Here is a 19,606-nt window from a genome sequence, read left to right on the forward strand (position 1 = left end):
GATAGGGAAGATTCTGCAACGAGGAACTCATCAACATGTAAGAAGAGATCTCGTTAGCAAAAGAAGTGTTCACGAAGGATCCTCCTCGGAGGAAGACTCTTCTCTCTCGTATTGTTAGATATCCTGTCGTCTACTGGGTGTAGCTGACTAAAATCACCTCCCCTTGCCAGGGGCCAAAAGCTCAAAGGGGAAGAATTTCTTCCACCCTTCTCCAGTCTCCTGATAAACTATGTGGTTGTTCAGGACTCTCGGACAATGTAGCGCCAGCCCAAGCGCCAAATGCCAATACAGGCGAAAAACGCCAGAGGCGGACAGTTCCAAGGAACTCTGTCATGGCCGGATACTGAGAAGGAGCGGGCCTCCAACCTGGCACAAATGCGCCAGAGGCGAACAATCGGACAGATATAAGAGTGTCCGATGTGGACATAGCCAGACAGCCTAGAGACTCTTCCAAGCTCGAAGCTCCAGCAAGTGTGGAGGAGCCAAGCCAGGCGCGAGGCGCCAGCCAGGCTCTAGGAGCCAGCCAGGCTCTAGGAGCCAGCCAGGCTCTAGGAGCCAGCCAGGCTCTAGAAGCCAGCCAGGCTCTAGAAGCCAGCCAGGCTCTAGAAGCCAGCCAGGCTCTAGAAGCCAGCCAGGCGCAAGGCTCCTTCCAGTAAAGAGAAACCTAAAGCTCTGTCATGTAAGAGGGCTAGTCCCCATTGTATGATACAGGTAAGGCTCTGCCATGTAAGTGGGTCAGCCCCCATTGGCACGATCCGAGAAGGCTCTTGTCGTTGTAAGCGGGCTAGCCCCCATTGACATGATCCAGAAGGGTTTGTCAGTCATAGGTCCCTACCTCGCTGAAACTCTTGAGGCATTGCAGACTCATAGACAGTAATCATGAAGTCTTCTGCCAAGCTCCAGGCGCAAGGCGCCAGCCAGACGCAAGGCTCCAGCCAGGCGCGAGGCGCTAGCCAGGAGGGAGGAGCCAATCAGGCGCCAGCCAGGCGCGACGCTCCAGCCAGGCTCTAGGCGCCATTCAGGTTTTTTTTTTGGTGCAAGGCTCCAGCCAGGCGCGAGGCGCTAGCCAGGCTCCAGCTTCACCCAGAAAGATCTATATCAAAGAATGCCCTGGCCTTCTTTGAGACAATGTGATCTCCTAAGCACTTGACAAGTGCATTGATGATTCCTTCAAACAGCTGAGAATTAAAGCGCATGAAGTGCGAGCTTTTCGGTATTCTTGTTCTTTCCTTAACAATATGTCATAAGGACATATTAGCTGTCACATACGGGAGATGCAACTCTGTGTTGACTTCCCATATCCGAAGGATGTCAAGATAACCTACGAGAGATCCTTCTCTCTTGGTTGATACGTGTCTGCGGATACATTGCTGGGATAGGGAGCCGATACTGATCCTTAACTAGTGAGTTAAATTTTTAGTTAACGTCGTGTTTTTTTCTTTGGGTTGTTTGAAAGGAGTTTGGGGATAACTCTTTTCAACTTAAGCACTAACCCTCGTGTTAGGATCAGGTGATCGGGATCGGTGTTGTGCTCCTTAATTATGCCACTAGGCATAGGCCTATTGTCATGTAAGAGGCTCTGTCGAGTAAATGGATAAGACCCCATCGACAGACCCACAAGAAACTCTTAGCCATAGGTCACATCCTCGCTGAGGCTCTTGAGGCGAAGCAGATTCCTAGGCATTAGCCATGGAATCTTCTGCCTGAACAAGTAGGAACCAAGGTTTATTTATTTATTTACCTACAACGTATGTTTGTTTACCTGTCTATTCAGTAAATAGTTGTCTCTTACCCACCACCAAGGGTGTCAATCAGCTAAGTATATATCTGCCGGGGAAGTTGCATGTACAAAAATGATATTGTTAGAATACAATAAAGTTTTGTACATACTTACCCGGCAGATATATACGATGAATGGCCCACCCAGCCTCCTCAGGAGACATGTGGAAGAGAAAATCTGGTTCTAGAACGGGAACGGTTCCTATTCCTGCCACCCAGCGGCAGGGGGGTAGATCACCTTACCTAGCCGCAGCGTGTGCCGCGAAATTCGAATTTCTGTCGGACGTCAGAGACATAAGCTAAGTATATATCTGCCGGTAAGTATGTACAAACTTTATTGTATTCTAACAATATCATTTTGTTCATACCTGGCAGATATATAATCAAAAGTACCCACCCACCTCCCCTCCGGAGACAGTGGGAATAGAAAATCTGATAGAAAATGGGAATGGTTCCTGACACCCGCCTCCCAGCGGCGGGAATGGGTACTAACCACCTGGCCGACCACTGCGTGTGCCGAGAGTTTTGAAATTCTGTCGGACTTCAGAGAAATACAGCTATATATATATCTGCCAGGTAAGTATGAACAAACTTTATTGTATACTAACAATATCATGTTTTATTATGAAGACTTCATGCTTTGGGTGCATTAAGAACTATGTAAACTGCATTCTTATTGCATTTTTCATCAAATAAAGCTTCAAATATTGATTATTTTGCATATTAGGAGTCACATTTCTTCTGCCAGATCAGCATTGTAATCTCGTAACCCTGGAACGTGTCGTAAACCTGGAAATAATTTCTGATAAATATAATTGAAAAGCGTTGTAACCTTGGAACGTCGTAAGCCGGGGGACTGCCTGTAATTTATTTAAAAAATATAAAAATTGGTCAGTCAAGAAAAATTAAACCTTAAGTTTTACAGTATTATTTCTTGTATTGTAGTTCATACATATATGAAATTAATTTACTTTTTTGACATAATTTTGTCTTTGCCTGATATTATATCTGTTTTATGGTTTTATTTCAGGAATCCCCTGAATATGAAAAGCTTGAAATGACAACATCAAACAATGAGAAGTTCCAGTGTCTTGTTCCCATAAGCTATGGGGACAACAATGTAAGTGTTGAATATATTTCCTTTCATTAGCAATTATGTACTGTTTTCTGAATATTTGGACTTGTTGTAATGATGTTCCTAGTCTTATATTTTACCCACTGTTTTCTGAATAATTAGACTTGTTGTTATGATTTTTCTAGTCTTATGTTTTACCCAAGTACTGTAGAAACCAATGCTTACATTTTCACACTGTAGGTATTCATAATGTTCCATAAGTAAGGTACAGGATAACAGAGGAAATACCAATTAGCAGATGACCAGGCAGATACACATTTGTGTAAGGGGCCAGCAGTGAATCATTTTGCAGAAACCAGAGCTATAAAGGGAAAACCATATGTAAAAATGTCAATGACAAGGATTTTTTTATCACACAATCTGAAGCATGATCGATCCTAAATCCTTAGGTGGATATAAGTACTGCAGTAATGTTTTACCTGATGACCCAGTTTGAATGAGAGAGTTGTTATCTACTTCATCACTCTTCTATCTAAATAGATACTGTATTTAGTTATCAAGTTGGTGCCTTGTTTTGTAGTAGTTAGTAGTATAATATAAAAACTGCTCAAACATTTTATGCCCAATATATTCTCAATGCGGGATGAAGTTATTGTCTTCTCTTAGAGATGTAGGAAGGCAGCTGGAATTTTAAAGAAGAGTGCCATGTTGAGGCACTGGTTTTGATAAATGAATGTAGAATTTGTCAAAATTCTAATTTTTATTTAGGTAACTTACCAAGTGATTACATAGCTCTGGTTCCTTAACCTGCAGCAGCTTAAAAATTCAAGATTCACTCTGTAGTGCTTCTATCATTTATTTAGGTGAGTAGGTTCCGCTCACTATCTGGGACTTTAGGAGACAAACTAGCAGAGTGCTCAATTCGTTCTCTGCTAGCTTCCAACCAACATCAGTAGTTTGTGTGCAGCTACTTCATTTAATTTCATAGGTTATTTGACGATACTTGGCAAAATATTCAGTTTGTTTTTCTGGTTTGCTTCCATCAGTTAAGATTGTTAATTCATGTCAGTTAGTATTTTTCCAAATTTACAATGTCAGATTGTCATTCTTCTAGTATTTGTTGCTGTTAAGGTTGCAGAACTAGATTAACTAAATTTTCTTACAATTCTCATTCTAAGTGTACTCAGTGTAGGGGATAAGAGTGTAGTATAGATAATACTTGCTCAGAATGTCAGGTTTGGGAGGAGAAAGAATAGAAAATGTTAAAATCCCTCCTTGACAAGCTTGGGAGAGATATTAAAAGTCGCCTTGAGAATAGGACTAGCTTAGATTCTACTCCTGTACCTTCAGTAGTGGTTGATAAATCTTGTACTCTTCCAGTTCCTTCTTCTCCTCAAATCCTGAGTCCCCCTACTTTACCACCTGCTTCTAATCCAGATTCCAATGATTCTGCCTTCAAGCCATTGCCAACCTCAAATCAAGGATTGAAATGGGATCTGCCATTAAAGCCCTTATGGAGAAAAGTGCTAATAGTGACAGTGCTGTGAGTGTTGAGGCAGTGGCAAGTGCCCAAAAAGTCCATCTGCTGTAGAGTGTCATGCACCCACCTTCTCTCAGCTCCCTTATGCTTTCGGGCGCTCGACGCCACCAATTGCTCACCAGGCACCCGCTTACGTACACCTTGCGCCAAAAGAGTAACCTCGTTCTTCCAAGCACCTGACACCCACATTCCAGTGCCCAGCTCCTGCTGCTGATCACTCGGCTCCCTCTTCTGAGTGCCTAGCGCCCACTCATGACTGCCCAGCACCCTCTCAGAGCACCCAGCACCCTCTCAAGTGCACCCTCCAACAACTTCAGTGCAAGAGGATTTTGCTTTGACCCCGTTACAATGTCAACTTTCAGAGCTTGTTGGCTTCTTAAAGAAGGCTTCTGCTGTTACGGAATCCAAGAACAAGAGCTTGTCACCGATTTCTTCAGAAGAGGAGACTGTACAAGAATTTACTGCTTCAGGTTATTCTTCATTGCTGAAGTTTCTTCTTGACTGCTATCCAGACTTCTTTGTCCCTGTTGTTCCGTCTTCCCCGGCTTCTACCCTCCCGATGAGGAAACATACTTCGGAAGAATCTAGAATACCTAAGTTAGTCCTTTCTTCATCTTCTAAGAAAGCTCTTTGTGAGGTTCACGTGTGATTAGCCACTAAGAGAGAGCAGGGGAAAGCAACATTTGCTTTTTCTCCTAGTAAGCTGGTCAAAATGAAGTATGTAGTACACTTTCTATGCTGCTGGAAAAGCTCCCTCCTTGGGAGTTTCTGCCAACACCCAGGGGGACTTCTCTGCTTCAGTGGATTATTTTAGAACAGCCTTCGTGTTAGTGAAAGTAATGTTCTCCTTGCCTAATCTTTATCCCTTATTAAGAATATTTTTAAGGTGTTCGAAATCCTTAGTTTCTTGACTGGGCTATTGGAGCCTTATGGTCAAGAATAGAAGTTTTATGTATGCAACTTACCAAGTAATTACTGTACATAGCTGTAGTATCACTATCTGTTGGCAGCTAGAATTTTGAAAACTTGTGGTAACGCTATTTTTTTTGGCCAGGCAAGCCACCCTGCTCACTTACAGGGTAGAGAGGAACCAACCCAGCAAAGAAAATCAGTTGTTTTTGCCGGCTAATGGCCATAACAATGGTTAGCAACAGCGTAATTTTGGATTAGGTAGGACTTCTCGGTTGATAGCATATCTCAGACAATTGGTGAAGTACTCTTGCCTTTTGGTAACTGATTTGGCATAAATTAGTTATTGTCAGGAATTCAGAATTACTGATTTGACTTTGTTTTTCACAATTTTTTTTTACTTAGACTAGTACTGAAAGCGTCAGGTATTGTAGCAAAGGCAGCAATACCAAGTTAATTAAGGCTTATGACCCGCATTCCATTTGCTCTAGTTGTTGGGATCAAGTTTTTTCACCTCAGTTAACTCGTAAAGAAAGTGAGTATATTGGGAAGGGAAGGTGTGGAAACTTTAAAGACTCATATGAATAAACTTTAATGAGAAAAGAAGAGGAAAGTGGCCTATAGGGCTAGTGGTAGGAAGTCCTTAGCTAGTCAGTTTGACATTGATGTCTCTATTTCTCATTTTTGTGTATATAAGAAATTTTTGATGATGTTGCAGGCTGTGAAACAATTGGGAGCCTCAGTTAAAGTTCTCATGGACAAAGTAGGTCAAGGTGTTGACAGTGCAAGTGCTAGTGCAGTGGAGGAGGTGGCTGCTCATCCCACTGATTCTCCTAGGCAAAGGTCCTTGGCATACTCCCCTAAACCTGGGAGGAGTCATTCTGATAGCCCAAGGAAGGTCAGTGGGGTCTGTTCACGGGTAGTTGGCAGAATGCCACTAGAAAGAGGTCTTTAACCCCTAAACGCCTATTGGACATATTTTATGTCGACTAAAATTGTCTGTCGTGTGCTTAATTTATGTTGACTAAAAAAAGTTTTGTAAATATTCGCGGAAAAATAGTTATAGGCCTACTTGGCGACAAATTTTGAATCATGTGCCTTGAGGGATGCTGGGAGTTCATGGATCTAGCTGTTGTTTTGTTTATAAGTGTTACCCAGGTGCGCATGCGCGAATTGCGTTCTTCTCGCACCAGCAAGCATCAGCGACTCGTCGTCTGAGCGCGATCTCTTGCCGCATTCGTGTTTTGCCGAACTTTTGTGAGTGTTTAAGTATTTGTGGTGATACAAGACGTACATGGAGATGTCCCAACGTCGTCTGGAGCGCGAAAGGCGCGTTTTGCCTGTCGGTAGGGATCGTGTGAGGCGTGTTCTGGACTTGGATGCTGGAGAGAGACCAAGCACCCAAGATGACCCAGCTTCCCAATGCCGTGTTGTGCGGCTTCGTGTGGCCAAAAGTGTCAGAGGACTACATCGTGTGCCTTTTACGACCCCTAGGAACCATCGGGGTGTCCTGAGGGGCATTCATAGACATTTGGGAGGCCTCCAACAAAAGGACATTGACGAATACTTGGAGCTCGATCAATAGCAGGTCGCAAGTCCTCATTTTGATGGCAGTTGGTCATTTAGTGAAGAGGACATCACTCCCGATGTAAGTGATGATGAATATTTGCCCCCAATGTCCGTACGCGAGTCACAGGCTGAAAGTGAGCTTGAATTTAGTGGTTTTAGTGCATATGAGGGGGAGTCTGAGGAGGAGGAGTTGTCGAGTTTTGTTGTTGAGGACGAAACAGAGAGCGAGGGCGAAAGCGAGGGAGATGGGCCAGAGGGGGGGTGCGAATGCAAAACTGTGCCTGAGCACGTGCCCGTAGAAGGTTTCAACGTCGCGCCAGCCTAGGTGAAGGCCGTACGTCCGAAAGTGACGAGGGGTGGTCGGAGGACCCCACCCCACCTAACATGCACCCATTCACGGCAGCACCTGCACTCACCGTACCTGTTCCTCTCACTGCTCTGGGGGTTCATTCAGCTGTTCCTGACATGGGAATTGCTGGAATACCTGGTAGCAGAGACAACGGACTACACTCGGTACTGCTGTGACAAACTGCGGACGACATTGTCGTATCGCTGGCGGGGCTGCAACCTCATGGACTTGGCACATTTTTTGTGGCTCCACATTTTTTTTGGAATGATACCTGCTCCTGATGTCAGGCAATATTGGAGGCGGAATTTTTTTTTAAGTATGCCCAATGTGTCTGGCATTATGGCCCGTGATAGTTTCCTGGCGTTGGACACAATGCCTTCAACCGAAGGGCCATACCCCGGAATAACCCCGACCGCCTCATCTTAGTCCGCCCAGTGTTGGATTACATTCGTGAACGCTGCCACGCACAGTATCTCGGCCGCAAATCTCAGAAATGCTTGAGTCGCTTTGTCGTAATTTTAGCACCATTTTATATTAGCCATTACATAGAGTTTTATATATGAAAATGTGCACAATTTCATGTAGAATACAACAAAAAATAACTCATGGTTCTAGCTTTTATCTTTTTGAAAAATTTGCATATAAATCACGATAAATGAAAAAAATCGACATTAGGTCAAATTTGACTCGACCGAAATGGTAGAAAAACGCAATTTTAAGCTAAAACGCTTACATTCTAGTAATATTCAGTTATTTACCTTCATTTTGCAACAAATTGGAAGTCTGTAGCACAATATTTTGATTTATGATGAATTTTTGAAAAAAACTTTTTCCTTCCCTCTTAGCCGTTACATAAAGTTTTATTTATGAAAATGTGCGCAATTTCATGTAGAATACAACAAAAAATAACTCATGGTTGTAGCTTTTATCATTTTTGAAAAATTTCTTTATAAATCACGATAAATAGAAAAAATTCGACATTAGGTCAACTTTAACTCGACTGAAATGGTCGAAAAACGCAATTGTAAGCTAAGACGCTTACATTCTAGTAATACTCAATCATTTACCTTCATTTTGCAACAAATTGGAAGTCCCTAGCACAATATTTCGATTTATGGTGAAATTTTGAAAAAAAATTTTTATGATGTCTGCGCGTTACGAATTCAAGCATAATTTTGTGATAATATTTTCTCTGTGTTGCTTTGATCATTTTACAATATGATATATACCAAAATCATCGCAATTTAGTGTACAATACAATGAAAAATATTAACTAATTAGCTTTAACTGTTTGCTCACAGTGCAATTTGTATACAATTATATATGAAATTTTTTTTTCGCGCTGTCATATAGTATTCCTATATTTATATATGACATTGATATTTTTTTCATTTCTGATGGTTGCATACCAAACTTCAGGCAATGGCCAAAAAGGAGCCAAAAAAAGGGATTTTGACGAAGGAAAAATCTATTTCTGGGTGATTGGCTCGTGTCGCCCTATGAAAGTAATCCTTAATATCATCTTTCTAGGTAAAATTATCCTAAAATTACCAGAGAAAAAACAAAATTAAGAAAATGTCAGTAAGACTGACTCGCTCACTCTTAAAAAGAAGTGTCGGTATGATATAGGGGCGAGTGTGGAACACTACCACGAGACAAACACCAATTAGAACTTCCCTATCAGAATCCCCCTAAGAGAGAGCCGATACCAACGGGCGATGCAGCCTCTACTACTACTACTAGAGGACGCCACGGACAGCAGCGCCCCTAGCGGTCATCCTTAAATAAAACAAAAATACATCTTGTCCTGCAAGGGGGGGAAAACAAATCATAAAAAGGGATGGGTTTCATAGGGCGACACGAGCCAATCACCCAGAAATAGATTTTTCCTTCGTCAAAATCCCTTTTCTGGGCTCAGCTCGTGTCGGCCTATGAAAGAGTACCAGAGAAACAGACAAGATGGAAAAGGGAAAAATGAAAAACATATTAAAATGATGGATATAATATAAGTAAATCAAATCCAGCATACAAATTAAGTACTTAAACTAACTTATTACAGTAATCAATAACAGAATGTTAGTAAAACTTAAAGTACTTAAATGGTAGTAACAAATCATCAAATATGCATGTAAAATAAGGAAATGTTTGCATTTACTTAATTAGAACATACAAAATACAAAATTATATACATACATGTGTCCTACCCTAGCATAAAAATAAGGGTAGGTACACTTAATTCCATCATTAATACAATTAATACAATTAATTCAAATATATACAAAACACATTTGTGACTGAAGTTATCACAAATCCAATTGGAGAATTTATACAAACATATTGTGGCCTATCCTAGCATAAAAATAAGGGTAGGACCACTGAAGTACATATCAGTACAAGGGTGGTTGTCCCTAGCAAAAAAATAAGGGACAAACCACTACAACACACAACGGCTAAGGCTATGATGATGAGTAGCCTGGTGATAGGTTGAGGCATGTTGGTTGAAGTAGGTAGAAAGGAGACCTGGATTAATACTACAACTACTAAGCAGTATCAGGGGAAACTATGTTTCCCGCTGCTACTGCTGAAAACTTTAAAGATTCCAAGGACTTTAAATAATGTCGTTTAAAGACTGTCGGGGATTTCCATCCAGTATACTTTCTAAGATCCTCAAAGTTCATATGTTGGAAATAATTAATAGAGGTGGCTACTCCCCTGATATCATGTGCTTTTGGGAATGACTCAGGGTTGGCTTGTTTAATGAAGTAAAGGATTTGCTGTCTAATACCTTTAACTGACAAAGTACCACCTTTTTCTCTCATGAAGAGAGCACCGAGGATCTAGAAGAAGTACGAGATAGAAAGGCTCTAAGAGTTGATACTGGCAGAGAGAAGGATCCTGTGGAAGTGGGATAACCTTCCAAGGAGCCCACCTTGCAAGAGGATCTTCATTTTTGGCTAAAAGCTACGATCCGGAGCAAGTAGAACTTCTCCTGATGGGAGGAATTCCACATGACCCGCATCCCTGGATAGAGCCGACAGTTCTGAAATTCTCGCTCCTGAGGCTAGGCTTAATAAGAATAAGTCTTCCTCAGGAGCATTATGAATGTACAAGATGAGTTGTCAGTATCTGAAGCTAGTTTGAGAACATCATTTAAGAAAACCATGAAACTGTAGTAGGCCTCTGAGAAGGTCTAAGTCTAGCACAGGCTTTAGGGATAGATGTGAAATAAGATTCAGTCAAATCTATCTGAAAACCTACTTTAAAGATTTTCTTCAAAGCCGACTTATGAGTGGTAATCGTGCTAGCTGCTAAACCTTTTTCAAATAAAGATCTGAAAAAGGATATAGCCAAATTAACTGTCATGGTTGTAGTGTTCGATTCTCTCAAGAAAGATGCTAATTTCTTAACAGCTGAGTCATATTGTCTAATGGTTGACTCCCCTTTTATCTGATTCTAGGAGAGAATATTCTGTGGATCAATGTCAGCATCTTTATTAGCCGCAAACTTCATGAAGTCCATAAAGTTAGGGTCTGGAGAGTTCCTGAGGAAGCGAACACAGTCCTCATTTGTACTGATTGTGATATTTTTGCGGGTTGGGATCGTTGAGGTCGTAAGACCCAACTTCCAAAAAGCAAGCGGATACCAGTTGCTCTTGGGCCAGTTCGGTGCAATCAGAGCTACTATCCCTTTGAAGACCTTAGTTTGTCTAGGACTTTCAAGAGAAGATTCACTGGAGGAAAAAACATAAATTCTCCTCCATTGATTCCAATCCAACGACAGGGCGTCCGTGGCATAAGCCAGAGGGTCCAGGTTGGGGGCCACATAGCAAGGGAGCTTGTGGTTTGCTTGTGAGGCGAAGAGGTCCACTTGGAGACCTGGGACTCTCCGGCTTACCCACTGGAATGACCCGACGTCCAGAGACCACTCTGATTCCAGAGGGACTGATCGGGACAGGGCGTCTGCTATCACATTTCTTACTCCTGCCAGATGAGTGGCAGAACAGATGCCATTTGTGTTTGCTTGCTAATGCAAAGATGGCTATCATGACATGGTTCACATGCTTGGATTTGGACCCTCCTCTGTTGATGCAATGAACTACCACTGCACTGTCCAAAACTAGCCTTAGATGAGACTTTTCGGGGAAGCAGTCTCTTCAGAGTAAGAAATACTGCCATTGCTTCCAACACATTTATGTGAAGCTGGCGAAATTGAACTGACCAAGTCCCCTGAACTGTTTGAACTGAGAGTATCCCCCCACCCGGACAGGGATGCGTCCGTGTGAATGGTTAACATTGGGAGGGGATATTGAAGGGGTACTTTCTTGGCTAAGTTCTTTACTTTTGACCAAGGCCGTAGTGGTTGCGGAGGATCTGTGGGATTACTGACAACTTGTCTCGATATTTGGAGTTTGCTTTTGACCGCCAAATTCGATTTATATCTTTCAGCCTTGCTTTCAGAAGGATATCTGTTACCGAAGCAAACTGAAGAGACCCTAGGAATTCTCTCCTGGTTTCTTCTTGACGTTTGTTTGCACTTGAGAAATTGCCTGACAGATTTTGCTATTTCCTTCCGTTTGGCTACTGGAATTGATAGATTGTGGGAGGACAAATCCCATTGGATTCCTAGCCACTGAAAACGAGATTCCGGAACAAGTCTGGATTTCGTTTTGTTTATCTGGAACCCCAGATGTTCCAGAAAGTGAACTAACCTTTTTGGTAGCTTTGAGACATTCCTCGACTGTTGGTGCCCAGATTAACCCAATCGTCGAGGTATGCCGCTACCATGATTCCCTGAGCTCTCAATTGTTGTACAACCACTTCTGCTATCTTTGTGAATACCCTGGGGGCTACATTCAGACCGGGGAAGGGCATCATTTGAATGAGAATGATCTGACTTCCTAGCCTGAATCCTAGGAATGGGCGGAAGTGCCTGGCTATAGGGATATGATAGTATGCGTCTGTAAGATCGATGGAGCATGTGACGGCTCCACGCGGAAGTAAGGTCCTTACTTGCGAGAGGGTAAGCATCTTGAACTTGTCGCAGCGAATGAAAGAGTTTAGCTTTGACAAGTCTAAGATTACCCTTCTTTTTGTTGAGCTCCTTTCTTTGGCACGCTGAATAAGCGACCTTGAAATTTTAGATGTTTGACTCTCGCAATAGCTCCTTTCTGAAGGAGTTTTCTCCGCGTAATCTATCAATTCCTTTGACGGTACCTGATGGAATGATTTGATTGGAGGAGGATCTTGGATCCAGCTCCAGCCTAATCCTTTGGACACTATGCTCTGCCCAATTGCTGAACCCCACCTGTGGCGGAAGAGGAACAGCCTCCCTCCTACCTGGGGAGCTCATTGCTGATGGGCGGGTTGGCCACCACGCCCTCCTCTGAACTGCTTACTCCTTGTGCCCCTTCCTGCGCCACGGTGACGAAAGTAACCTCTCGCCCTACCCCTCGGTTGAGAGTAGCCTTGAGCCTCATAAGCAGGGTGGTAAAGGCAGGCGAGATAGCATAGGAAGTCGAAGGTTGCGATTGCTGGGCACCAGGAGGAAAGGCTGATTTCATACAATCAACTTACCTGGCAGATATATACATAGCTAAGACTCCGTCGTCCCCGACAGAAATTCAAATTTCGCGCCACTCGCTACAGGTAGGTCAGGTGATCTACCGGCCTGCCCTGGGTGGCAGGACTAGGAACCATCCCCGTTTTCTATCATATTTTCTCTGTCGCCGGTGGTATCAACATTGTTGTTATTACCTCCTGACTTGGATTCTTTTTTTCAACATTTGATCAACGTTTTTTCGACTTTTGGTGACGTATTTGGATCGTGTTTTGGCATTCGCTACTGTGGACTGTTTTTGGAATAACTCTTTTGGATTTTTCTCAGGATGTCTGATTCTAATGTGAGTGTGAGAATGTGTGTGAATGTAGGCTGCAGGGTAGGGGATACCGAAAGCTTCGGTTGATCCTCACACTGTATGCCGTAAATGTATGGGGGGGTGCAGTGTTCTGCTACTAACACTTGTAAGGAATGCGAGAGTTTGAATGCAGAAGAATGGAAGACTTTGACTTCTTATTTTGAAGAAGTTAGAGGGATAGAGTTAGAAGACTGAAAAGGTGTGAATTTCAAGGCCCTATTGAGCCTTTAAATATAATTCTAACCTACTTCTGGAGAATTCTCCCTATAAATCTCATTCTCAGAGTGTCTTTTTGGGATCGGCATCGGAAAATCGCCCAATCTGAAAGCGACGATTCGACATGAAGTCCAAGATGGCGGACTCGAAAGGTAGGCTAGTGATAGTGAAAAAATTTTAGTGAAGTGAGCCCTATCAGTGTTGTGGAGAGTTTGCGTTGATCGTCCCTGCGGCGCTCCCAGGCCTAGACCTCTTCCAAGCTCACATGCCCAGAGGAGAAGGAAAGTCGAAAGCCTTAAGGAGGTCGTGGGGAATCCCCAACGGTCCAGACGTCCCTTCAGCTAGCTTTGCTTCATGGCAGCCAGCTCAAGGGCGCTACAGGAAAAGCGTCCTTCGCGAGTGTTTTCTCGTCCTCTCTCTCCCTCACCTCACCTAAACGAGGGTGGAAGGAGTCGACTTTATCGAGACCGCTGAAGCGTCATATGAAGCAAGACATTGATTCTAGCCCGAGAGCTTCTCGGATGACGCCCCGTCTGCTATTAAGAAGGCGAAGGGTGGCGGCAACGTCACCTGACGCTTATGAGGAAGTACCCCATCATGCTTCTTCCCCGAGTGATGACGAAGGGCGTCAGGCGCTAGACGTAGGAGAAGCGTCAAGGAAGATCATTATGGCGGTGCAAGAACAATATCATCTCTTGTGGGAGTTTTTAGCGCCCCGTCGGAAAGACGTGACGCTTCCTATTAAGAAGTCTCGTCCTCTCACACCTGCTCGGAAGACGTCTTTTAGAAGTGAAGCGTCAAATCAAGAGGATCTTAGACGTGACGCTCCGTCCAAGATTGTGACGCCGAGTAGGAAGCCCTTAGAAAGCGAAGCGTCTTCCGGACGCGAAGCGTCTTCTAAACGTCAACAAGAGGACGTCATACATGACGCTCGGAGAGCGGGAAGCGTCATTCACTGACGTCTTCTAAAGCGCGAGAGAAGCCCGCAGGTTGTGACGGATTCCAAGTCGATCAGAATGGGAAAAAGGAAAGACTTTCATTCCCTTAGCCCCTCTCCGATCAGGAGTTTGTCTCCCTAGAAGAGGAACATTCTGAAAGGAGAACAGAAACTCAGGATTATCACGAGTTCGAACGAAACTCGGAGGATGACGATCTTGGAAGAGAGGGCTTGTCCAACTATAAGGTGTTGACAACCATGCTTCTGGAGGAATACGGAGACGAGTTGACTCCGGCTGCTCCTCCTTCTCCGCGCTCGCTCTTTTCGGATGCGAAGGCGAAGAAGACTTCGTCTTTTTCTGAAGATGAAGCCCACCATCTCGATGAAGCGGGCTTTACACGCCTTAGACGCCTGGATGAAGTCGAAGAAAGACTTAACCAGGACAGTTTTTTGCATGCCTCCAGCAAGGTTAGCTGGGAAAAAGAGGCATATGGTACAAGACGGGGGAGGATATGGGTATCGCTCTCCCTTCTACTACAGAGGCAGACTTTTCAACGTTAGTTGACGCTTCAAGGCGTCCTAGTCTTAATTCTGCCCGCATAACTTGGAGTATTTCGGAACTGGATCATCTCCTCAAGGGACTTTTCCATGTATTGGAAGTATTCAACTTCTTAGATTGGTCCCTGGGGTGATGTCCAAGAAAGCCTCACGATTCGCAGGGAATCGAACCTGAAGCCCTGTTATGCATTTTGTCGTGCATCGACAAAGCAGTACAGGATGGATCTTTGGAAGTCTCTGCATTATTTGGAGCAGGTCTTTTGAAGAAAAGGACAGTGTATGGCGCCTTCTTAACAAAGGGCAGTCTCGCATGCGCAGAGAGCAGCTCTGCTATATGCTCCTCTTTCGGACTATTTGTTTCCTTCTAAGTTAGTGAAGGACGTAGCTCACTCTTTAACTGAGAAGGCGACACAGGATCTTCTGACGCAGTCAGCTACGAAGAAGAAACCTGCTTTAGTGTCGGACAAGAAAGAACCTAGCACTTCTAGGCAGCCCTTTCGAGGTGGTCCGATCTCCAGACCTCCCGCAAGAAGGAAGGCTCCAGAGAGAAGAGGTAGGTCCGCCTTTCGTCCCTTTAAAAAGGGCAAATGAAAACATTTCTCCTCCAAACACCAGTAGGTGCCAAGGCTCCTGGAATTCGTGGAAGCCTGGACACTGATAGACGCAGACGCGTCTTCACTAAAGATCTTAAGGAAGGGATATCGTATCCCTTCCTGAATACTCCGCCCCCCATAACGTCTATACCAAGGGAACTATCAGCCAAGTACAAGGATCCTGTGCTGAGGGATACTCTTCGATCAATGGTGGAACAAATGTGGGACAAGAGTGCAGTAGAACTAGTACTGGATCAAAACTCCCCGGGGTTTTACAATCGCCTTTTTCTAGTGGCGAAAGCCTCGGGAGGCTGGAGACCAGTACTAGACGTCAGCGCTCTGAACAAATTTGTTCAGAAGGAGAAGTTCTCCATGGAGACTTCTGCTTCAGTTCTAGCGTCATTACGACAAGGAGATTGGATGGTGTCTCTAGATCTCCAAGACGCCTACTTCACGTCCCGATCCACCCTTCATCGAAGAAGTACCCTCCGTTTCATGACGGGGGGAAGGATCTTTCAGTTCAGAGCCTTGTGTTTCGGCCTGTCCACAGCTCCTCAGGTCTTCACAAGCCTGATGAGGAATGTGGCGAGATTTCTTCATCTCAAAGGAGTGAATGTTCTCGATGTACCTAGACGACTGCTCATCAGGGCCAGATCGGAGAGACAGTGTTTGGAGGACCTAAAGTTAACTCTAGATTTGACCAAGGCGTTGGGATTGCTTGTGAACCTCGAGAAGTCTCAGATGACCCCCAGACAAGACCTAGTCTATCTGGGGATTCGGATGGATTTCTCGGGGTTTTTCGAGTTTTTCCTTTCGCAAGAGAGAACCGAAAAAGGTTTGAGGATAATCTCTCTCTTCTTAGAGAAACAGCAAACGTCAGTGAGGGAATTGGTTGAGCCTTCTGGGGACGCCTTTCCCTCGCTGGAACCTTCTTCCCTCTCGGAAGACTTCATATCCGTCCACTTCAATTCTTCCTCAAGAAGTCTTGGAGCTGGAAAAACGGACAACTGTCGGACGTTTTCCCCATTCCAGTGGAGGTAAAGGCACACCTACAGTGTGGTTGCTGCCTCTGGAAGAGAACAAAGGGGTCTCTCTAAGATCAAAGAACCCAGACCTAGTGTTGTTCTCCGACGCGTCGGAGACGGGGTTGGGGAGCGACATTAGGCTCGGAGGAAGTGTCAGGCACCTGGGAACCAGCACAGGTGTCCTGGCACATAAATTGCAAAGAGCTATTCGCCGTTCACTGGCTTTGAAGAGCCTAGAACCTCTGGTGAGAGACAAGGTAGTACAAGTAAACGTGGACAACACCCACGCCACTTGCCTACATTCGGAAACAGGGAGGGACTCACTCTCGTTCCTTTACGAACTCACGAGGGACCTATTACTTTGGACGTCTCACAGGAACATCTCCCTGCTGACAAGGTTCGTACAGGGAGTAAGGAATGTGAGGGCGGACAGGCTCAGCAGGAGGAACCAGGTTCCTTCATACAGAATGGACTCTGCACGAGGAAGTATGTCGCGATCTCTGGTCTCTGTGGGGAACTCCTCACGTGGATCTATTCGCAACATACATTTCAAAAAAGGCTCCCAGTGTTTGCTCGGTCGTGGAAGACCCAAGAGCAATTATGGTAGACGCCTTCCTGCTAAACTGGTCTCGAGTGGACGTGTACGCTTTTCCCCCATTCAAAATCCTGGGTTAGTATTGAAAAAGTTTGTGGCGTCAAAAGAGACGAGGATGACTTTAATAGCCCCCTTTTGGCCGGCCCAGGAATGGTTCACGGAGGTGGTAGAGTGGATCGTTAGACTTTCCAAGATCCCTACCAGGAAGGACGGATCTTCTCAAAACAACCACACTCAAGAGGTACCATCAAACCTCACCCCGCTCTCGCTGACTGAATGCCTTTCGACTATCGAAAGACTTGTCAGAGCGAGAGGCTTTTCTCGCGAAGTGGCAAGCGCGATCGCGAGAGCTCGCAGAACCTCCACTTCGAAGGTATACAGTCGAAGTGGGAGGTCTTTAGAAGGTGGTGTAGAGCCAAGAAGTTGTCCTCCTCCTCTACCTCTATAGCGGAAATTGCTGATTTCTTGCTATTCCTGAGAGTAAAATCGCATCTAGCCGTATCCACAATAAAGGGATACAGGAGGGTATGCTCTCGGCTGTATTCAGGAACAGAGGTTTAGATCTGGCAAATAACAAAGATCTCCACGATCTCATAAGATCTTTTGAGACGTCAAAGTCTAAAGAGCCAGTACCTCCGAACTGGGAATTTGGACGTAGTCCTCAAATATCTGTCTTCGGATAGATTTGAACCTCCTCATCAGGCCTCATTAGAGACGTAACTAGAAAATGCCTATTTCTTTTATCGTTAGCAACGGCAAAAAGAATTAGTGAGTTACAAGCTCTGCAGGATAAAGTAGGATTCAAGGAAGACTCGGCGATTTGCTCGTTTAAAACTCTGTTTTTAGCGAAAAACGAGAATCCCACGAATCCCTGGCCTAGGTCATTCGAAATCAAAGGAATGTCTAGTCTCGTAGGCAGAGAAGCAGAAGAGTCTCTATGCCCTGTTAGAGCTCTGAAGTTCTATCTTCAGAGGAAACGTCAGTTGGGAGGCTCTAGACAAGGTCTTTTGGTGCGCGGTCAAAGACCCCACAAGACTGATGTCAAAGAACGCTCTAGCGTTCTTTGTAAGGAACGTCATTACGGACGCTCACAAGGTCTGTCCGGACGAACAATTACAACTTCTGAGAGTAAAAGCTCATGAAGTACGAGCGGTTGCGACGTCTCTCTCGTTTTATAAGAATATGTCACTTAAAAACATATTAGATACGACATATTGGAGATGCAACTCGGTATTTGCATCTCATTACTTGAAAGACGTGGCGTTTGTGTGGACGTATGAGAAGTGTTTTCTCTAGGTCCTATCGTATTGGCAGATACGATTCTGGGTACGGGAGCCGACACCAATCCTTAGAATGTATATACTGTTCTTCTGTTTGGATATGGTCGAGAATCTCTTCGAACAATGGAGGATTCAGGCTGCGCACGGGCGGCCGTCTATGTTGTTCATAAGAGAATTCTCGTCATATCCAATTAGTTGAGTATAATTTTTTTTTTGAAAAAAAGAAAAATTATGTATGTGTGCGTAGTGGTTTTGAGTTACGGTTGTTGTGACGAGTTCGGGGATAACTCGTAACAATCCTTAGTTCTAAACACATGGTTAGGATCAGGTGGTCGGGATTGGTTGTGTGCTCCTTCATAAGGTGTATTGTCATATAAGTGGATCAGCACCCCATTGACAAAGTCCTTTTAGGCTCTGCTGAGTAAAGTGGGTAAGACCCCATCGGCAGACCCACAAGAACTCTTGGCCATAGATCACATATCTCGCTAAAGTTTCTTGAGGTGATGCAGACTACTGGGCAAACACCCACCAAGTCTACCACCTATCAGGTAGGAACCAAGGTTTTTTTATTTATACCTACAACATATGTTGTTTACCTGTCTATTCCATATAGTAGCTGTCTCTTACCCTCCACCGAAGGGTGCCAATCAGCTATGTATATATCTGACAGGTAAGTTGATTGTATGAAATGATATTGTTATGTTTACAATAAAGTTTCATACATACTTACCTGGCAGATATATACAATTAAAGGCCCACCCACCTCCCCGCAGGAGACAGGTGGAAGAGAGAAAATATGATAGAAAACGGGGATGGTTCCTAGTCCTGCCACCCAGGGCAGGCCGGTAGATCACCTGACCTACCTGTAGCGAGTGGCGCGAAAATTTGAATTTCTGTCGGGGACGACGGAGTCTTAGCTCATGTATATATCTGCCAGGTAAGTATGTATGAAACTTTATTGTAACATAACAATATCATGTTTGCTTAGATGTAGCAGGTTGTCCTTGTTGGGTGACTGGGACTGCCTGCACAAACTGCTGCTGATGCTGGAGTTTTTTATATGGCTGGAACTCCTACCAGCCTTCTTTGGTTTCTTGCCAGCAGTGGGAACGGATTTCCTGTTTCCTCTTAGAGGAAATACCCCACCTAGCTCTAAGGCTCTGGTTGAGTCTAGCAGCTTCGTGGTGGACTTCGTTCACTGCTGACTCTGGAAGAGATCCGCTCCCCACATGCTGGCAGTCAAGAGTCTATTAGGCTCGTGCCTGAT

General features: G+C 44.4%; 1 protein-coding gene across 2 annotated transcripts in view; it reads left to right on the plus strand.

The window, feature by feature from the left end:
• Positions 1–2,788: 2,788 nt before the first annotated feature.
• Positions 2,789–19,606, plus strand: part of LOC135201696 (endoplasmic reticulum lectin 1-like) — a 114,028-nt gene continuing 97,210 nt past the window's right edge. For both annotated transcript variants that reach the window (XM_064230848.1, XM_064230858.1), the window contains exon 1: positions 2,789–2,899. In XM_064230848.1, the coding sequence (XP_064086918.1) occupies positions 2,795–2,899 (105 nt within the window). In that variant the 5' untranslated portion in view covers positions 2,789–2,794. The remainder of the gene's footprint in view (positions 2,900–19,606) is intronic.

This window comes from Macrobrachium nipponense, chromosome 23 (genome assembly GCF_015104395.2).
Source record: "Macrobrachium nipponense isolate FS-2020 chromosome 23, ASM1510439v2, whole genome shotgun sequence".
Lineage (NCBI taxonomy): Eukaryota > Metazoa > Arthropoda > Malacostraca > Decapoda > Palaemonidae > Macrobrachium > Macrobrachium nipponense.